The 22,158-nt window shown below is 35.9% G+C and overlaps 1 protein-coding gene across 3 annotated transcripts in view; it reads right to left on the bottom strand.

Annotated features, from left to right (window-relative positions):
• The window catches only part of PRR16 (proline rich 16), a 181,281-nt gene that overhangs the window by 69,221 nt on the left and 89,902 nt on the right, over nt 1-22,158 (bottom strand). For all 3 annotated transcript variants that reach the window (XM_030004966.1, XM_030004965.1, XM_030004967.1), the window contains exon 2: nt 484-1,378. In XM_030004966.1, the coding sequence (XP_029860826.1) occupies nt 620-1,378 (759 nt within the window). In that variant the 3' untranslated portion in view covers nt 484-619. The remainder of the gene's footprint in view (nt 1-483; nt 1,379-22,158) is intronic.

Here is a 22,158-nt window from a genome sequence, read left to right as displayed (position 1 = left end):
AAAGCCATGTCAACATACGTTTCAATTATTTCTTTACTTCCTTACCAAAGATCAAGCTGTCTGAAAGTCCGACAATTACCTCCTATTGTACCACTCCACACACAATGCCTTCGCTGAAGCAGTAAGGTAGAGAAAAATACATTTGCTAGAATTTAGTCAAAAGCTGTTATCTGGTACTCCACTTTGCTTCTCCAAATGACATTTTAAAAAGCACTTGCTAGAAACAGTAAGTTTCCCCAAAACACAGGAGCAATAATTATTTGCTTATGTCAGATAGACCGAAATCTATCACCAATCGCCAGTCAGTATTTTCAAACTGAACTTTCTTTTCACTGTCTTTTAAAGCACACTACAGATATGAAACTGTAATAGACATTTATAACCTATGAGCTAAAGCATGAATATTTTTTCAGCATCCTTTGCCATAATGACATTTTTTGGTGAGTACGAGTAACATCAACAAGCATTCCTCTTGGTACTTACCATGTGATTTTTATGCCACTTCACTGGATACAGGGAGTACTACATTGGGTCTTTTTATTGCTCAAGTAGAAAGTGCTCATTACCTATTTATGTTTATATATAGGAAAAAACAAACAGTTGTTTCGAGTGGCATACATCACACCGTTGTAGTGGTTGATTTCCTCAAGATGGTCTTCTGGGGTTTTGGTGCAGTTTGTGGAGGCACAGTCGCAGGTCTTGGAGGAGGAAAGCTATTACTGGGACTTATCCCCAACCCTCCATTTTCCAGAGGAAATGGAGGCAGCGGAGGTGGTAGAGGCGGCAGAGGTGGGCACTGGTGCGGCAGCTTTCCCACAACACGGGCAGGCTCACTGTGCAAGTGCACCTCCTTGTTTTTAATGTTATACCGAACATCACAGTCGGGGCAATAGCCGTGGTACTGCACTTTTTCACTAAATCGTACTCGTTCCCTTGCTCCTGGCTGAGGACACCGCTCTTTCTCAGATCTGTGCATCAAAGGCTGCATCGCAGCTTTCTCCAAATTACTGTTCGGTATACAGCATGTATCTCCATTTGGGATGCGGTTGGGCCCAACAGGCAAGCCCCCATTTCGCAGCAGGGTACCATTAGTCTTGACAGGGTTGGCTGAAGGAGGCAGCCTCGGAGGCTCGTCGCACTTGACAGGCGTCAGTCGCGGTGGAGGCGGGGGTGGATTCGGCTTCCGCAGCACAGTGAGGATAGCGGAGGGGTGCGCGGGCGGCTTGATGAGCGGTGCGCTGCCCCGCAACTTGACCTTCTCCAAGCTGGAAGCTGTTGTGCTGCTGGAGCTGCTGTTGAGTGTGTCCGTTTTGGAACTGTCTGTCATCTCATCCTCCAGCTGCAGGTCAGACGTCAGTGTGTCAATCTGGTCAACCACCTGCACAACAGCCAGAGTGAAAACAGTGAGAAAAGCTTGCCCCAGTGACAGCACAGAAAAACAAAAGCACTCTCCACTATCAGTTTTGTCCTTCCTAGAACTGAAGCATCCAATTTTTTTTTATCATTATTTCTTTTTTCTTGCCAACATAGTAAAGTAATAATAGTAATAAGGATAAGGGTAAGGGTAAGGGTAAGGATAAGGATAAAGATAAGGATAAGGATAAGGATAAGGATAAGGATAAGGATAAGGATGGCTAGTTTGCTAGCTCATCACTTGAATTCAAAAGAAATATAACTTAAAACACTCTGGAATGAAATTTCATTTTCCTCCCTCTAGGGTTTACTTGGCAATATCATTGTAAGTGAAATGTAATCCTTCAATATTATGCTTTGCCTTCCAGTGCAGGAGGAGACTGAATTATTTAACTTTAGCTTCTACATGACAGCTTCTGAATCCAAATCTTCTGCAGAGTATCTTTTAGCTCTGACCTTTCACACAGTTTAGATTTAAATGTGCATCTCTGTATAGGTGATATTATACACCTACAATTGTAAGTTTGGTACACTCTTTCCTGACAATTTTTTAACATAAATAAGGTACTGAGAAGCAACTGCCCTCTTGTATTAGACTGCATTATCTCCCTTTATGAATATTTTCCTTAAGATCTGAGATCCTCTGAAGAAATCCTGAAATAGCATTTGCTGCAAGAAAAGAGGGGAAGTAGCTTGGTTTCCAAAGTTACAAGCATTTACTATCTTACGCACTTTATTCCAAGATTTCTTCTACCTCCCATATTTCTGTTTGTAGTTTCTACAGTGTTATATCTCTTGTAGTCCTCCAGATTCCTTTTTCTACTCAATTTTTTATAAGACATGCCACTGATGGTGCCTTTATTAGGTAGCAAAAATTGGTCATGCGACGATTAAAAGCCCTTCCTGAAAACTGCATTTCACTCAGTACCTAGTTGAACAACTGTAGTTCTAATCTACAGGCAACTACAACACACACCACAGGAAATAAGTACACATTTAAAAACTGATCTTTATCCTTTACATCCTCACAGGATATACATAAAGTAACCAGTAGGTGAAAAGTTATTAGCTAACTTTGGTGCATGAATAAAAAGCTTATGCCATTGCTTGGGGTCCTTATGGGAGATCTGTGATGTTCTGGAAGGAGAGCTCGAGGGGGCACCTGAGTATAACTGAAATGAAACTAGATGCTTCCAGTTGTGCCATTGAATCAATCCTTCTTACCCTTTGAGACTTTCATGTCTATTTCCTGATTTCAATAATTTGGTCTTAATACTATTGATTTCAAACTAAGCTTATTTTTGAGGATTATAAGCCATATGTTAACTGCAAAGAAAGTGAAAGTCATTACTGAAGGTATCGACTCTATATTCGGTCAAACCAGTAACTCACTTATGTGCCGAGTGGTAAATAGTAAATAATGAAAGCAAAACCACCATAGAATGAAAGAGCACTTTAGCTTCCACTGCTCACACTGTAGCTAAGAGTTGTGTAATACAAAATTCATATGCAACAATTCCATTTAGTGCCTTTCTTCTCCTAAAAACAGCAAAATGCAGACAACCATGATTCAGAAAGAGAGCTTTCAAACATCTTTGAAAAAGATTTACAAAACTTTTTCTCTCCAAGACCAAAACAACTACTCATTTATTCACTATTCGAAGCCCAATACCATGTTGCATTTCAGTTTTTATTTAAGCATTTTTATTTTTCTCCAATAAAGAATAAAGGAAAATTATACCCTTAAAAGACAGACATTAATTCCCCCAAATAATCAGGATTTAAAGTATTAGCCTAGAAGTTGAAAGGTACAGTTGAACTGTGGTAACTGTCAGATCCCAAACACCTCCTCCAGGGTACAACACATGACTACTCTTGGAAATTTCAGAATAAAGGCAGACAAACCACATCCGTACTAAGACAATGAAAAATTCATAGCAAGAAAGACAGTTTACAGGAGAAGGAACTCACATCATCACCTTCCTTCACATATGTAAACCAAGGCAGAGAGAACTTCTCAAAATGAAATAGTGAATCTGAAGGAATAAGGAAAAGACATTCACGTTCTGGGCCCTAAGCCTGAAATTCAAGCACCCCTCTGCAAGTGTAGTAGGGATTTGTGTAAATATTATGGTCTGCCTACATATGGCTAAATATAATCCTGAACCCTCTCCTGGAATTCAATATGTAACCTTTTAATAAACTATAACAGCTACAGAATGGATTGATGTGACATAAACTAAATAACCTCCTTGGCAAGCAAAGAAACAAAAATGCTGTTAAACAGCTGCAGGCAAAAGGGAAAGGAAAGACTTATTTGTAAGGATGCTCAACACAGGAGCACTGGATAGCTTGTACATGTGACAGTACACTGGCCTATATTACAGTATTAGATAATACTAAGTGATAATATTTGGTTGCTTCACATTGCTTAATAAGAGCTATATTAAAATGCCAAGAACAAATATTGGTTTCTTTTGCAATTGGCTTATTCCAACAAAACCTAATTTTTCTTTTCCTCTATTTCCTACCATCATAGCCCCCTCAAAGGGTACCTATAATCATACAGGACCTTACAAACCAGCCTCACACATGTGAGGAAAAAGACAGCCATGGACTGCTGGTGTGGTTACTGCACAGTTAGCTATGGATAAATCTCATCGAGATTATCCAAATAATACATTAAATCTTCCTTACCTTAGTAAAATTCACTCACAATTTCTGATACCAAATTCCCAATAAAAAAGAAAATAAAATACAAAAAATGCATTTTAATGTTATTTTAAGACATCCACAAAATTCTTATCATTTTATGTATTTTTTTTCCTGCAGAACCAGTCACAAATGATGGTTTCTTTGCTTTAGGTCTTGTGTGCAACAAAGATCATCCCTGTTTCAAAATAAATGTACTCCATGCAATGTAATTCTAGAGAAACAAAACCTGGTGTTTATTATTTTGAGACGGACACATTAAAGGTGATATTTCACTGGTGCTGTGAAGCTATAGCTGTAATTATGCAGCACACATGTGTCATAAAATGGCAGACTCTGGTGATGAGAAAATTTGCATCCATTCAGACTGTCCTTCTGACAGGGGAAAGATTTCTCAGGAGTACCAGGAAAGTCTGTTATGAACTGCCCTTGAATTTATATGACTACAGAGTTTATCTCTTGCCCTCTGGGCAAATGTATAGTACACATCAGAATTTTTTTGTCACCTACCCATTTGTAAAACATAAACCCAGCATGAAATGGCTCTGACATAACAACACAGTTTATCTGTCCAGATTCATTCCCACCACAAGTTGTGATTCGTTTTACTGTTATTTTATTTTGCCTTTTTTTGTCCCAGAAGGAAAAATTCAAGTAAGATGAAAAAGTAACAGGGAACCAGTGACTAACATAGTGAAACTGATGTAGTTTAAAAAAAAAAAAAAAAAAGAAAAAAAATTGGGTTGAAAAAACCAGCCTCCATTTCACAATGCACTTCCTATGGAAGTAAGAGAGAGAATACATAGAAACAAAAAAAGCTGCTCTAGTTGTGCAGAATCTGTCCATTTTTCAGTTCTGTAATAAAACAGGACGTGACTCACATCCACAAGCATGGGGGAGACATCCTTTTATAGCCTGAGGGGCTCCTTAGCCATTAACTGGATTTGAGCTCTGCAGAGATGCCCACTTCTCTCACAGCGATATCCTAAGGCTTCAAGCTCTGTAGGATCCGGTGTGACACTCCTGAACGAACCAGGACATCAGCTTATTCCTACGGCCTTTCTGGGTTGTTACTGGACAACAGTATTAGGTGCCCAGCAGGGATGGAGTTGGATTTCCCTAGTTGACCCTAAGAAATTAATGAAAGTCTGGTGACACATGTACAGACCCAAAATGTTTTATCCTGAAATCTAAATCGTTCAACAAGTCAAATCTTTGCTTATAGCATCACTTTATCCTCAGAAATATGTGTGGAGCTTTTGGATGTTTTGGGTTTTTTGGGGGGGAGGACGGTATTATTTTGACAACTGGGTATCTTTACCACACAAGGAGCAGAAAAATCAATTGTTTGGATAAAGCAAATTTAATGTAGGTATTATGTTTATCCTTCACCTCCAGTTTATGATTGAAAATTAAGTTGCATTTTCTTGTCCTATTAATTTTTTATGTAGACACTCAGGTCTTTCTTTCCAGTACTGCTCAAACTAGACAGAAGATCAACAACAGCATCTGTAAAACATGTACATAAGAAATTATAATCACCATTCAGAATGAGTAATCGACGTGAATTAAATCCCATCTCTACCTAAACTCAAACCAGTAGGTCTATGTTTAAAAACCAACACTAGCTAACAGCAATTTACTAAATAAAAAAAAAAAAGAAAAGAAATCAACAGAAGTAGAATTAGAGTTATGATTCACAATTATTTTGGTTTTTCTTGTTCTTTTTAATTTTTGTACACACTAAAGCCTTTCGGTAGATTTGGGAAAAAATTGTTAATTATGAACGTTCCAATTAGGAAACAGTCAAGTGTTCAAATGCACCAGTGTTCCTAAATCACTTAGCTCAGAGGGGCTGATTAACTCACTTTCTAAGCTGCCTCTTTGTAGACTACCTAACTACAATTACAGCTTCAAGGAAAATATCAGTGCTGTATGACTGTAGGTAAATCACAGATCTTTGCTAAAGCAAATGAATACTACTGCTGTTGAGTTCTTGCTTGTCAATGCACTAACTTCTAATACTTTTAAATACATTTTTTAAACTTTTTTTTTAATCTCTATTTTTCAAAATGCTTTCTCAAGATATCTAAACTAATAACTTGAATATTAAAAGAGTGTGGAAATATATAATTGAAAAGAAGGTAGGAAGTAATCAGGGTACTTTCCTCATACCAGCAAAATCCAAATCTTTAGAGAATGTCACAGATGCTTGAGATGGTTTACAGACAAGTAAAATAACACATTTCTCTCTGCTTCAAGAGCTTTCAGGTTTGGATTAGACACAGAAAACTAAAGAATGAGAATAAAACAAAGCCAAAAGGAAATGATAGGTCTGTGGTTAAATCTGAAATTTGCTGTTAATTTTTTTAGAGAATTTTAATGTTAATTTTCTGCTAAATAAATGCAATGAATAGTATCCACCAATGAAGTAAAATGAAAACAAACAAACGAAAAAATGCTTAGAAGTTCATCAAAGACGACATGTGGAAGTGAAAACTCCATACTCCAGAGAGGACACAGATGAAAAGAAGTACCTGTGCAGGAGCTGACAAACAGCCATCATGAAGAAGAAAAGCAAACATGAAGTAACCAAGGATTTCTTCTTGCTGACAACTTGCCAGGTAGTAGTTACTAAGAGTAGGCAATGAGGCCAGATCACTAGATTTTAAGATGGGAATGCAAAATAAAACAGTGATTGCACTCTGGATGTACTTGAGCAATACAGCATAGAAGTTGAAGAAAGCAAAATGAATCAGTGGATTAATGTTGTTGACATGACTCCTGAGAGCAAAAGAATAGTGTAAAGCAAGCTAGGAAAGAAAAGGCAGCCATGTAAGACCGCACCTCACAAGGAGCTGACGAAACATTTGAGTTAACAGCTAAGGTTCTAGGAGCATTTGGGAGAAAGACTGCATGGTGAAGTTTATACACATAACTTAAATTTATACAATATATAACATCTATACTAACATTACATGAGTTTTTATTCCTACTTCACTAAGATTAACCATGAATATGATTTGTGTAACATTTGTAAGATAGAACCATAAGTAAGCTGAGACTAGAGATTACTATTTGGAGACAACTTTCCTCCCTGTTGTCTCTGGGAGTGCACTGCATATTAAACTGTTAGAGAAAATGTAAAGCTCCTTGTTGTAGACAGAGGTAAGATTAACTTAGGTACTACTGAAAAAACCCTTACCAATTGCATTTAGCTTCAGAAATTCTGTGCTGCAACCACCAGTGCATGGAGAATGAATCAGTACTATCGAAGTCAGGAGGTCAAAAGGACATAAATACTACTCACATCCAATAAAAAAGAAAAAAAAAATGGAAAACCAAAGGAAGACATTGAAGTTGCAAACAATTTGCAATACAAAGGTATCCTACAATTAACCCCGTCCTCAATGTTATCAAACTCTTATATTAAATTGCTTAAAAATATAGAGCTAACATAAACTACTGTTTTTCCACTGAGGTCAAGCTGCAGTCCCTGTTTAAGGTAATTGAGAATCTCATCCAAAAAAAACATCTTGTGATTATCAAAAGCAGCCTATGCTGGCCTAGTATTTCCATTGTTTGAGTTGTACTTAAAAGTTGCATCTGGTTTTTACCTCCTCTGCTATGGCACTTTTGTGGGTGAGTATCCTAACTTGATTAGACCAATACTCAAAAATCCGTATATCTTACTGGACTCCAGGATCTATTATAAGAATCTAACTATAAGAATCTAATAAGACTAAAACATAACACAGAAACTAACAGTTTCTTTTACTTCTTAATTGTATTCCTAAACTTCTCTGAAAAGAGTATCTACAATTATTCACAAACTGTTTGCAGTGCTTCTCTTCGCATGATTATGTGATACACATCCACAAATGCATATGTAATCTATTCAGAGTTTTATTACCTTCTCACAATAAATGTTTCACCAGGTTTGTTTTTCCTCCTGTTTAAAGGCAGTAGGAAACAGGGCAGTAAGGTACTGATGTTCAATGAACATATAAACCATTACATGCACTCAATCCACCACAGACAATCGTGCTTTTTTTCAACTCTTGAATAAAGAAGCAAATTGCTTTTCAGCAAGAAAAGTAATATACTCTTAAAGATTCATAAACTTTTAAGTGTATAGAGCTTCAAAACTATAATTTTTCCTAAGATGTCCAGCCATTTTCACTGTTTCATATGTTCTTCAACATTTCACATGGATTTATGAGTAAGATTTCTTTTTTAAAATTACTTGCTTCTGTACAGGGTAGTACCTCTCAAAAAAGCTGCATAAGCAAAATGGAAATGGTATTTAGCTGTGATATTACTTCTGAGGTGGAATAGTTATAATCCACATATTATTGTCTAGTACTACACCACAGCAGTGTGCAGCTATGAGATTTGATTTAATAATTTTTTGGAAGTTTTCTAGAAAACGAATAGTTACAGACAGATACTGATCTTTAAATCAGCCGAAATCAAGTCAGGTCATGAGACTAGCACAAGTTTTTGCTTTCTTACTTTGAACTAAAAAAAATTACTGGGGAAAGGAACAAAATTAGGTGGTATTCTTTAACTACAAATAAGTGCAATCAAAATGTCTTAATTTCATTATTTTTGAAGCAATTCCAAAAAGCTGCAAAGTTTGACATGGATAAATTTTGCCCTTTACATGCAAAAATTAACTACATGACAAGCCAGAAGAAGAAACACGTAATTAACAATTAAACAGCAATCAGCTCTATCACAAAGAGGCTACTCTTACCTTTAAGTAAGGAACTGGTAAAAATGCTATGTCAGTAGCTCTCATATCTTATGATTGCATCTCTAATCCTACAAGAAATTGTTCGCTTTCTATAATTACTACAGGAATCTTTAAGACAAGCTGTCAAACTATTTACCTTCCCATCATCTTAGCTCATTATTTCCTGTAGAGTTACTAGTCCTTTGTTGACAAAAATTAACATTCAATATAACTTTGGACACAATTAAACTTTTCCCCCACCAGGTCTTTGCCTGTAAATCCTGAAACACCACAGAGCTAACAACAAATGAAAGGGAGGTCACTATTAACAGTGAGAGAGCAGTATTTCCCTCTACAGTTTAAGCCGCATAACATCAGAATAAGACCCTGTTTTCAGGTGCTTATATTCCAGCTTCAGTCATCCATGGTCCTATCTTTTGCATTTGCCACAGCTAACTTCTCTACACTGCCCCACAGCCCACCCTCCCCCTGCTCCCCCATCCCTAGTGAATACAGCTTCCAGGTCAAGGAGAAATTGAACCAAATTTAGACTAGAAACATGTTTATAAAGTTGCATAAGCCAAAAAATTGCAAATACAAACCAAAAGAAGAGCTGTACTAGGATGGACAAGTGGTCTACTTAGCATAATATTGTGAAAAATTACAAAAAGTAGGTGCCCAGGCAAGAACACAAGAATAGAAAAGTCACACAGAAATATTTCTGTAGAATTCTATCCCTGTCTCAAACAATTTCTAACTCAAGGACTTCTCAACAGATTTTGCATTAAGCAGATCTTGACATATTTATCTACCATGAACATGCCTATTTCTGCTTGAACCCACATAAGCTTTTGGCACCCGCAATATCCTGCAGTTTCCCACTTCATTATATGGATATACCATCTACTCCTCTTTCTGCTTGAGAAAAAACACAGAAGCTTTTATAGACAAAGTGCTTCATGGACTTGCATAATACTTAAGCTGTAGCTGTTTTGTAAAACTACAGCTATGCAAGCCCTCTCAGTCTTGGAATTTGGTTTTGGTTTGGGGTTTGTTTGTTTGTTTGTTTGTTTGTTTGTTTTAAATAAAATACATGATAAATGTCTGCAGAACAAAGAGTAATAACACAAGGAAACAAAGACTCAAATATCTGGCTACACCCAGAAGTCCTTCTGCCACCACTAATAAGTTACAATAAAAGTTTTACAGTGTATCCAGCAGCATCTTTGTATTTGAAGCTGTATTAATAAATAATCATGTCTGTTTATGCTAAAATATTCTAGCATAGCACTAGGGATGAATCCAATATTTGGGTTAATTCACACTTCCAGGCAGATTCAAAGTTCAGCTTTCAAGAGACAACTCTTACAGTAGCATCAGAGACAGCTCAGTTACCCACCCTGCAGCACCAGCAAAGGGCAAGGTTAGTGTGAGACCTGTCAGTGTTAAGGTATCTAAAAGATCAACACCATCCTAAGCAAACTTACACACATCCCAGCTTGATAATTAACAGAAAAAAACCCGCATGCTGTTGCTGTTGCCACCAGAAATTTTTTGCTAAAGAATACACTAATAACTTCAGTGAACTAGTATTACCCTTTGGAGTACATTATACAGTCATTGATTCAACCTTACCCTCTGTACATAAATGAATTCAGAAATACACTGTTTCCAATGACAGACTTTACTAAATTGTACCCTGACATTTGGAAGGAGACTGAACACCAAGTTAGGCTGGACATAAACGTATAAATGGAAATTTAAGAATATGCTGCACACTTGGGAATCTAACAAGGCCATGAAAGCTCAATATCATCATCCTGACTCAGTATTTCAGGGATAGCAAACTGGAAAGCCCATATTCAAAATCTTAAAAGAAAAAGGCTTCTTTTCCATGAAGGAATAAAAAAAGAAATAGAAAAGGCAGTAAGCTCCTCTCTGTGTTCTGCTTTAAGAACTTAACATAGCCATGGTAATTCCCCTGTGTAACCTTTTGGATGAAGTTTGCTAGGGAAGCTGCTTGGAAGGTCAGAGAGAGAGACAAAGGCAGGTATGCAGCAGGTATTCATAGCATGAAGAATAGTACAATTATAGTTCCTGTCATGCACAAAAGAACCCCGATAAAATTATGATAAACAAAGAGAAACTGTGAGAAAATAAAGTGAAAAAAACCCCAAACAAACACCTTTCTAGAAAAGCAAGTTCAAAGAATATTTGTAACAAAAAAAGTAGCTGTTCTAAAATATTAACTGAAATAAGTCAGCATTCCTTATGAATGGTAACAGAATTTCACACTTCCAGTGAAATACTCACATCATCTTGTATTTGGCAATATAGGAAAGTAATTAATTCACAAAAGTAAAGGGGAGTAAATCTGATTTTATGTCACATCTAGAGACACAGAGAGATGACACTTGTCTTAACCCTTGTAAGGGAGTGCAATGATTTCACACATAGTTCATTACCCAGGCTGAAAGAAAAACTGCAACTCAGACTCATCACTAAAACAGAAGTCTCACCCTGAGTTATCACCCATGCCTTTCCTTTGCTCCACTGTCTTGCCCATGATGATGCAGTTACCAAAACTGTGTTAAGCACAGCAAATCAATTCACATATTTGAAATAGCACATAGGATGTGTATCTCTATGGGCAGCAGTGTTAACTAAGAGTTGTTCAAGAACAGATTCCAAGAGCAGCAAATGAATCTGGCATACCTTGTTCTGAACATTGACAAAAGACTCACAACTAAAAAAAAGGGCTTTTAAGTACTGGAGAAACAAATGAGGACAACATAATAAAATACATAGAAAGTTTAATTTCATATGAATCACAAAGAAAACTGCAACTTAATGGGAAATCAGCAATTTTCCCTTGTCATATTGATGGCAGTTATACCGGTTTTGTTGTTTTTTTTTTTACTCTTCGAGTTTAGGTTTGACAGTGTAGATATAGCCTGTGTTACTATTTAAGCTCAAGAAAGTAATGCAACAATTCTAATTTTCTTTTGGGGGACACTGAAATCTACTTTTTTTCTTATCTCTGAAAATGGTTAATGTAAGGCTATAATAAGGAGAGGGTACAACTACTTTATTATTTCATTTTTGTACATTTCCCCCTAAATTTGTGGAATTATAAATAACATTTTTGGAAACACAAAGGCAGCAGACCTCTATTTTTATGCTATTAGATGAGAAAGGAAAACACATTGAAAATGATGAAGCTGGACATGGTAAATATGCACTTGAACAACTATTTCTGCATACATAATTTTTTAATTCATTGGCACAAATTGGGAAACTTAAAAGACAAACTGCTATCAGCATTCAATGCTTAAATGGACATATAAATACAAGTAAAAAGGCTTCCCTGTAAAAAACTTAAGAGAATTAACATGGAACCCTTGTGTACATGTTTCAGTAATACTCTCTGACAGTGGACGTCTCTTTTTTAATATAAAGAGGCCAGAGAATACCACAGCTGTGAGACTCTGGTGTGTGTTCTGAATCAAATGTATCTGTATAAATCAATATTCTAGAAGCTGTGGTTTACTACTGCTTTTCTCTCAAAACAGGCAACAAAATTGAAAATGGCTGCCTGTTGACAAAACCTAAGGAATGGTTAGTCTGTGTATTCTCATTATTTCTAGTGTTTTCTAAATAGAATTGTTGTAAAACAGCTGAAAATGCAATACCATTAAATGCTGGAGATTGTAGTCCCTACGTATAACCTTTGCTATAAACATTGGTTCATAATGACTACAAATACAGTGATTTTCCTAATTATACATCATATTAATATAAATGAATGCTAAATATTTGTCTAAGCTCTTAACTATTAATGTGAACAGCATGTAAAAGTTCCTTAAGTATGTGCATCCCCAAACTGTTAATGTTCACCATGGAGACTGAAAGTTCCCCTGTAGGATTAGAAAAAAATGTTCCACTAATCACATAAATATTTTCCTAGGTACACTCTTCAGATACATTAAAAACAGCTATTGGGGAAAAAAAAAAATTCTCATAACATTATAACTTTGAAAAAGAATTTAAAATATTTAGCACACCCAAAAGAATTTTCTGAGAAGTTCATAAACAAATCTACTGTAATTCTTTTGTGTTAACTCCAGTCTTAAGCACTAGGTATACTTCTCTGATTTTAAATAAAACACCTCACTAGGCTGAGTATTAATCAGCATCCTTCCTTTTCCTCTGACAGTCTAAAAGAGACTCCAGAAATAAATGTTTAACATCGTTTTGTTCTAAAAACAAAAGGACATTCCCCAAGAACAGCCAATGTGTCTTTTGGGAGACCACATGTTGGGCTGGGGATTTTTTGATTGAAAGGATTTTATTAGTGAAGTACTACTCTGAGTCAAGATGGCCTCCATATTTTAATATTTCAGCACCATTTCTGTTACAGCTCCAAAGCCACATTTAAGGCCAAATGAAATGTGCAATGAATTTACATTAATCTGGAAGTACTAATTCCAACCCTGTTGGACACTTATTAAAATACAGTTTCAACAGAGCTGAACAGAACTGGAGGATTTAACTTAGTAGAGGCATTTCAGACCAGTCCTTTTGGCTTCAAAACATGACCCAAAATTGCACAATGCATTAAGTTTCATTGTAATTAAAAGTTTGAACAAATCCAAAGTTCAAAGCAAATTTTGGATGATGTGACAGCATCATCTGCTTTTTACAGTGAAAAAATACTAAAGCAGTAGGCTTTTTTTTCTTCAGATATCCCTGCAATACTCTTTCTGTTCACATGGTTTCACTGAAAGAAAGAGCTTCTGTTTATGCAATAGGTTGAACTATCTGTCTGGATAAAAGTAATGTTATTGATAATGATGATTACTATAAAAAAGTTGTATAAATCTTTCAGCTGAGAGGTCTTAAAATAGGTAAGCTGCCTTCCCCCTCCTTGCTCTCCCAGCGAGCTGCTGGAGACATCTGGAAGTAAGTGTGCTGTAGACATTGTTCCAAGAATGAGAGAACAAAAAAGATGTTGTAATATTGACCTTACTGAAGGCTTCTTGGGACTTAGTTTGACTTTTTCCATCTGGATGTACTGGGCAGAATACATAACAGGAGATAGCCCATGGTGAGCTTACACCACTAATAAATAATAGTAATGAACCAGCCAAACCCCACTGCTAGAGACAGTAACTGCTATGAACGACGTAGGTCTAAAATGAATACTTGCTTGCTTTTTAATTATTAGTTGCTCCAAGTTAAATGATTTCTGCTCACACTGCATCACAACATATTTAAGGAATTTAATTAAAAGTCATAGAATATTCTACCTTAATATTCATGGATAACATTTTTTTCAGATTCCTTTAAATAAAATGCTACATGTGCACAGGGGAAATATAAAAATAAGGAGTTTTACCTCATCCTTGGTTCTATACACATTATACATGTCAAAATGCTATAAAAGTTTATTGAGTCTCAGCTCTCTATGGCTTTTGCCTGAACCACATTTTTTATTCAATATGCTAATTATCTGAAGAAAAGGAGTAACAATATAATCTAGTCAAAACTTTTGTCCCCTTAGGCAGATATATAAATCTGATCCCTTCAAGTCATTAGCACAATTTATATATATTTTAAACAGTGAATAAGAGCAAACTGTAGCTAAGGGGTTTTTTTTAATAAATAATATAATTAAATCATGTAGCAATAATTACACTAATCACATTAGCATAATACAAACATTGCCAAGACAGCTGTTTAAAAAAATTCAAAGTAAATAATGTAATCTAATGTTAAACATTTACATAGAAGTTTGCTTACTTTACAGTTAAACCTGAAGTTAATCAAAATCACTTATTTCAGAGCTTGAAAAAAAGCTTTCTATCTGCCTTCTAGTAAAAAAAAAAAATAACACCATAAATTAAGGATGCATGGGGAGCAAAGGTGAAGGAGCAGAGTCTACAGCTAATGTTTGCAATGAGATAGATACTGTATTTGCTGAGTCCTAAAAATGCTTATCTAACATCTTTAAGATGTCTTTAAGGTTTAGGAAGTCTTCTGTTTTCAAATCTCAAATTTGTACTATTAATCTCCCCAACAGAAAAAATCAGGAAATCTGTAGCTCAGATATTTCCAGCACTTTTGAAGGAGGTAATTGTTTCAGAGTGTGCCAAAACACAATACCATAGATGTTTTTTCAAGCAATGACTAATATATTTTTGTTCTTATAAGACCATTAGCTCATGTTTTTGGCAGTATTACCTGCTGTTCCAATTCTATTTCTGGTTAAACATCAGGTAGGTTATAATGCAAGAAAACAGGAAGTTTTTCTTTGCTTTTGCACAGTCTGCAAAGGAGCTGGGCCTGTTAGCCTGTAATGTACTTACACTCCCAGCACTACTGAACTGTTAAAAGAGAATCTGGCCATCTCACATGGTACCTGGTGTGGTATTCAGTACCACAATGCTGTATCTTTACTGCTTGTGGTCCAGTCCCTCTCCCTGTGTATTCAGTTCAGATGCTTCTGCATCTGTGGCATAGATTTCCCTTGGCTGTAGTTACTTTTGCTATTTTTAATGCAGGAGAGAGGCATGACTTATCAGAAGTATTAATTAAAGGCTGAAGGTGAAATTCAAGAGGTCTGTTTCCCTCAATAAATGAACAGTTACATTACAACAGGAAACTGCAGGAGACTACCTTGATGCAGATAGTAGAAAACCATTTCCAAACAGATTTCCAAATACAGTGGTTTGCAGGGTGAGGAAGCAACCCTCTGCCTTGGTCATGCAGGGTAGCGAGCTGCAGTCAAGAATCAGCACAGGTACCCCAAATTTCCAACTAAACATAAGGTCAAAATGATTCACTCGTCAAAACGAATTGTTGATACTCAGCCTTTGAAGCTTTGTTCTGTTTTTTTGGCTTCCTTATGAAGCATTTTCAGCTGAGTCAGCATGTTGATAAAAAAGATATAGAATACTTATTTTAAAGTTATGTATATTAATAATTTCTTTTGTAGTGACTATGACAATACGAGGAAAATCTGATCCAAACCTCTTGGATAGAAGAGAAAAAAAAAGCAGTTTTCTGTGTTTGCTGGACCTTCCTTCCACATTGTCTTCTGGAAATTACAAGACATGAATACTTTTTCCCCCTCTCTTTTTTTTTTTAAATATATGATAGGCAAGCCGCACAACTTCTGCTCACGTTAATTATGCAATCCCTTAAGTACTAAATCATTTCTTTGATTGTCACCCACATTACTAATCTGCTTTGAAGCGTCCTGGTATCCTGTCCTTATAGTTCCCAATCCCTTTCTGATAATTGCAGCACTTGTGGCAGCAGGAATGAAGTGTTTTGTACCTATTATGTTGAAGTGGTCCTTCGATGTAAAGAGTGAATTTTTCCAGTGCTGCTGGCAGGATGCACAGAGAAGCACTAGGAAAACAGTTAAGTGCCTGCTTCTGCTGCTACGTGATGGAGGTCACCTTGGTTTGCTTTATTTCAAACAAAAATGCAGAATACTATTCAACAGAACATGGCTGGCAAGAAGAAAAGACATTACATACAACAGACCTTTGGTATATGCATTAACATTTTACCATAAATCTCATTTGCTATTGCTGTATACTACATAATCAGGTAGCACTGAACACATAATCATTTTGTTTTCTGGACTGTTAGTGAAAAGAAAATTATATAGGTAAGTTTTATAGCTACAATTCGTATTTTAATACTGAGACCTAGAATTTTAGAACCAAGCTCTGTTCTTTAGCAAAGCAAATATAAGCTGCAAATGTAGGTACTTGGGGATCAGAATCATAGAACAGGCCTGTATGCTAAGGTAAAGAGTATATACATTTAATACAAGAAAGTGCTGCAAACTCTGTCAAAAATATCATCTATACTTGAAAAATAAAGCAATTTTGAAATGCCTAAAGAAAAAGCAAGTTCTGCAAATTATTTTAAAGTTTTAAATGAAAATTATTGAAAACCCTATGGAATTGCATTTAGTTTTTTCAAAGGCATAAGAGAGGTTATTAGTTTTAGTCAAAACAAAGTATAAAAGTGTAAGATCTGACACATTAGGCAGCTCAAAAAGAGAGAACTCTATTCACAGCTAGGTAGGTTGTATCTTCTGGTAGAAGATAAGATGTTTCTTTAGGGCTAGATATAACATATTAAAAGACAGAATTCAGGGATAAGGAAAATTTAACATTAAATAACATTTAAATTTAATTTAAATTATCTCTTCGAGACTATAATTTTGCACATTAAAATTGCTACTAGTTAATTATTGGTACAACATTAGTACTATGTACTAAATACTGCTATTTAATATCTGTGTCTGATTTCATCGTTTATTTCTGTGCAGTGTGACTGTGACACATGCCAACTACCTTCCTGACAGAAAGGACGAGACAAAATGTCAGGAAATAGAAAAACACAACTTGAATGTACAAACAAGGATCATAGTTATTTCTACTAAACATCAGAACAGCTAATACAAAAGCAGCTTTGTAAAATACCATGAACATTGTTAAGCATTTAAGTTTTCCCCAGCTTTTCTTTCTTTTATATGCATTATTATTGAAGTATTGTTAAAGTATATATGCAATATTACATCCATATTTTACACCTGCTATCAAATATTTATAATATATATGGTTAACTTTGTGATTACTGTATTTTGTTTGTTCTTTTCACTAGGTTAGTAACATACAAGGGCTGAATGACATTTTTTAGCCTAATACTTACAATAGTGGCCTTTTTGCATTGATAAAACCATTACAAAAAAAGGTGTCCACTGATGATCCCTCTCCCCATGATTACAGATTGTAGTTTTGTTGCTCTTGATTTTACCTCCTTAAGTACTTTTAAGGTCAAAAATTTCCCCCTCCTCCAGATCAAGGAGTGTAAAAACAACATAACAATATTGCAAAAAACCAATGCTATTAAGTCATCGAACACGCTCCTATCAAATCACAGGTATTGCAGCAGAAGGAATAATTCATAACATATTTTTCCTTTCTTTTTGTGTTTGCAACAGAAAAAAATAAAATTACAAGTGTTTTGAATGTAGTTGTTACCTATTCAAATAATACGTAATCTACAGATTATCTTAAAAGAGAACACAGGAAACAGATGCATGTCCAGTGGTTTCCAATTTCTAGCTCTGCTATTGATGTAACTGTTGTGTTAACGCAAGAAAGGAGCTTCATCTTTATGTGATGCTGTTATTCTCCTTACTCTTTATCTCTCATCCATTTAGACTGTACACTCTGGAACAAGAGTTACATTTCTCTGGCGTGCAACCCTCCCCACAAAATATGTGCTACTTGTTACTATCATTCTTCAACACTATTTCAAAGAACTTTGTTGGCTAATCTTGTTGGCTAATTTTGTTGGTTAATAGGTTCTCTATACAGCGGGGCAAATAAAACACTTATAGTCAAGTTTCAAGTGTAGATGTTTCAAAATTCAAATGTGCCTTTCATTAACATTTCCTTTCAATGTATGCACTAGATCATTTATTGAAAAAACACTCAAAATTCACTTCATCTAACTATATATTGTAGAAATGATGTTTTAGATATCAGCTATTATAAGTAGTTGTGGAAATTACATATTTTTTCAAGAGCGAGGTGTAAGTAAATGACATATTAGGCTACCTTACACTAAATTGCTCCATGGCAATTCTGAACATGTCGTACCATCCCTGACCGCTAAGCCATGTTCTCACAGACAGTGATCAGTACACTCATAGCACTACTTGGGGTCTTAGATCTTGCTCCCATTTAAATGCTACTCATATCTGCCTAATATCTCAAGAAGTGATTTAAAACACTTGTCCCAGAACCCAAACTTCAAGAAGAAAGCAATACCACTTATATTTTTACAAAAGAAATCCAAAGTAAATATAAGCATTAAATGAAAGACAGGTGAAATACTCCTGTGCACAAGTTGAGTTGAAGTTCACACAGGAAGAGAGCCTAGAAAACCTGTTACAAAAGATGGATATGGGGTGAGAAGCTACAGGAAGTAACAGCAAAGCAGCAGAGTGACCTGTCTTAGCAGTTGAGCCGTGTTATCTTTGGTATATTGGTATATATGGTATATATGAAAGTTCATATATACCATATATTTGGTATATATGAAAGATAAAACTTTCTGATCAAGTTGCAGAAGAATTTCAGGCTTCAGCTTTCATAGCATTGCCTAACTCAAAATCACCATGCTTTGATGGAAGAGGACAGCAAAGTGTCAGACTGCAGAAGTCCCCATCTCCACACTTTTCATATTTTCTACTGAGTTCCCATGCTACTTCTGCTTTGTTACTGTCTGGCTTGGCGCTCCAATTTTCCATGCAGTACAAGCAAGTTATACAGGAAGTTAATGAAGGGATACACAATTTGTGTCAAAAACACTCTGACTTTCTGAAGCTATCATGTCTCTATACCTATTTCATTGTCCATTTGCAAGGCTACCTAAATTACACACTATGAATTCTCTAGCCTTACTTGTTCCTAGATCTCAGAAGACTTTGAATGCTCTCTGGTGTCCACAAATGTGAATAAACCAGGAGTAATAAAATCATAAATATCTATTGACATAAAACTGTTCACAAATTCTCCATCAAGTAAGCTTTTCCTTACATGTTAACCAACAAAATCTCACCTATCTGAGCATGCACAGCTCTTCTTGGTCATCAGTCAGCTTCTGGCACTGAGATCCAAGATGCACTGCAACCCATGCACTTACTGGTTACACCATACACAGATGATGCAGCTCAAACTTAATGAACTGGCTTTAAGTCATTATAGAAAATACTACTTTTTCCCCACAAAGGACTATCAGAATTTGTAGTAAGCATTTTTTCCAATGAACAAAAATAAACACCAGTGTGGTGTCCCAGTGACTAGCAGAAACAATGATATGCTACACAAACATGCATTCATTTCAAAGTGGATATTACATTGAATATTGTACAAAAATATACATACGTTGCATCCATATATACAAACAGTCGCAGCAGAAAGGAAATGAAGCAAATGAAGCATAAAAATTGCTCAGCTTATTCATAAGCTTGGATTGTGTGGGCTGCCTTATGCACAGGAATAAAAAGAATTCAAAATTTCTAGCACCTCTGACATAGAAAAATATAAATCCCGGAACCACGATAGTTTAATGTACCATAAAAGGAAAATGCTGGAAAGCTACTTCCAAAATGAGAAAAACATTTTCTGTTTGTATTAAAATAAACTTAAAAAAACAATTGAAAACTGGGCACCAAGTAGCATTAGCTGTGGGATTTTTCAATTAGACCTTTAAGTAGACCAGTTTCACTATGAAAACTGGAAAAAATAAACTTTACATCTGTCATGGTTTAACCCCAGCTAGCAGCTAAGCACCACGCAGCTGCTCACTCACTTCCCCCCCACCCAGTGGGATGGGGGAGAAAATCAGGAAAAGAAGTAAAACTCGTGGGTTGAGATAAGAATGGTTTAATAGAACAGAAAACAAGAAACTAATAATGATAACACTAATAAAATGACAACAGTAATAATAAAAGGATTGGAATATACAAGTGATGCACAGTTCAATTGCTCACCACCTGCCAAGCGACACACAGTCCCTGAGAGGTGATCCCCCCACTCCCCAATTTCTACACTAGATGTGATGTCACATGGTATGGAATACCCCATTGGCCAGTTTGGATCAGCTGTCTTGCCTGTGTCCTGTGCCAACTTCTTGTGCCCCTCCAGCTTTCTTGCTGGCTGGGCATGAGAAGCTGAAAAATCCTTGACTTTAGACTAAACATTACTTGGCAACAACTGAAAACATCAGTGTTATCAACATTCTTCTCATACTGAACTCAAAACATAGCACCGTACCAGCTACTAGGAAGACTACTAACTCTATCCCAGCTGAAACCAGGACAACATCTTTGAGATGGAAGTGATTGAAAAAAAAAGATGGAGACTGTCCTACTGATGGACTCACTACTTCAGGGACATCTAATAACATGACACTAATGTATGCACCAGTCTGAGACTGGAAAAGGACAGCCTGCAGATCTAGGTGGGCATGGTAGCATCAAATAAGCAGTAAGAGTTTTTAGTTTTTTTCTTCTTTTTTGAAATTTTTTTTTTTTTAAATAATAAAAGTGATTGAGGTAAGCAGTAAGGATGTTCCTCCTCTAGTGATGCAACCAATATACAGGTCTTTCAGAAGCTTAGCAAGGACAAAGCACAGTTATGTTCAGACTATCTAATTGCAGTTATAGGCTTCCTAGAATTATTAGGATAAATGGAGTTAATAGGCAGAATAGAGTCCTGAGAGCTAAAAGACTGAATTTTTTAAGCATTGCAACCATAGTATGATTTCTGTAAAAAGTACACCCACATTATAGATAATGAAATAAGGACTTAGTTCCCTTCTTAATTAAATCAATGTGTTTCTATTTGCTGGCATCAGATTCTGATTCCACAGATAAAACTAGGATCCTCACAACCAATAAGTATAATCTGAAATGGTAGCACTGTTATCTAAAAAAAGAGGAGGAGAATAAAGAAAACATCATGATGATATAAAGGAGGCAATAACAAGAGGAATCCATCAGCCAAGATGTTGTGGAGATACATGACATGTTTATTCATGCTGACAGTTTTTACCGATGGAGTGAAAGAGAGAACTTCAGAGCATAAGAATTTGGTTTTTTCTCACTGGGCTGTAGTAAAAGGTGAATCCTAATTGGAAAAAAACCCCAGTAATACAGTTCTTTCCATTGCTACTAACAGCAGTAGAGTTACCTTTAATCCCTCTCTCTAAGGGCAGAGTTTAGACAACAGAATGTATGAACATATAAATAAATAAATCCAGGCAGTGGGAATTAATCTTCTGAAGAATACATAGTTAAGGCAGGCTGCAATTATTTGTTGTATTCATGATAAACCAGGAGAGTTTACTGAAAGGTATACATTAGACTTTAATTTAAAAAAAAACAAAACAAAAAAAACAGCTTAGCTAGACACCCAAGTGCATCTTACTCTCAAATTAATGCGTTTACTTACAAAAAGAAGCAAGCAGTAATATCTTTATAAGACCAGCTGATGGCTGGAACAAAGCACTCTGGCTTTCAAACACACTGGATATTTACTAAGTAAGAAAAAAACAAAAAAAGAAAAAGGATTTTAGGTTTTACTTCTTTCCAGCTTTCTGCCCACTTCAACTCCTTTATAAATCTACTTCCTTCTCTCAAGAAAATGAAAACTTTGAAAGAGGAAGAAAAGCAGATTGGCTCATCCAAATTCTTT

Source organism: Aquila chrysaetos, chromosome Z, assembly GCF_900496995.4.
Source record: "Aquila chrysaetos chrysaetos chromosome Z, bAquChr1.4, whole genome shotgun sequence".
In the NCBI taxonomy this organism is placed as follows: domain Eukaryota; kingdom Metazoa; phylum Chordata; class Aves; order Accipitriformes; family Accipitridae; genus Aquila; species Aquila chrysaetos.
The sequence above is the reverse complement of the archived record's forward strand: the minus strand, read 5'-3'. Positions and strand labels throughout refer to the sequence as shown.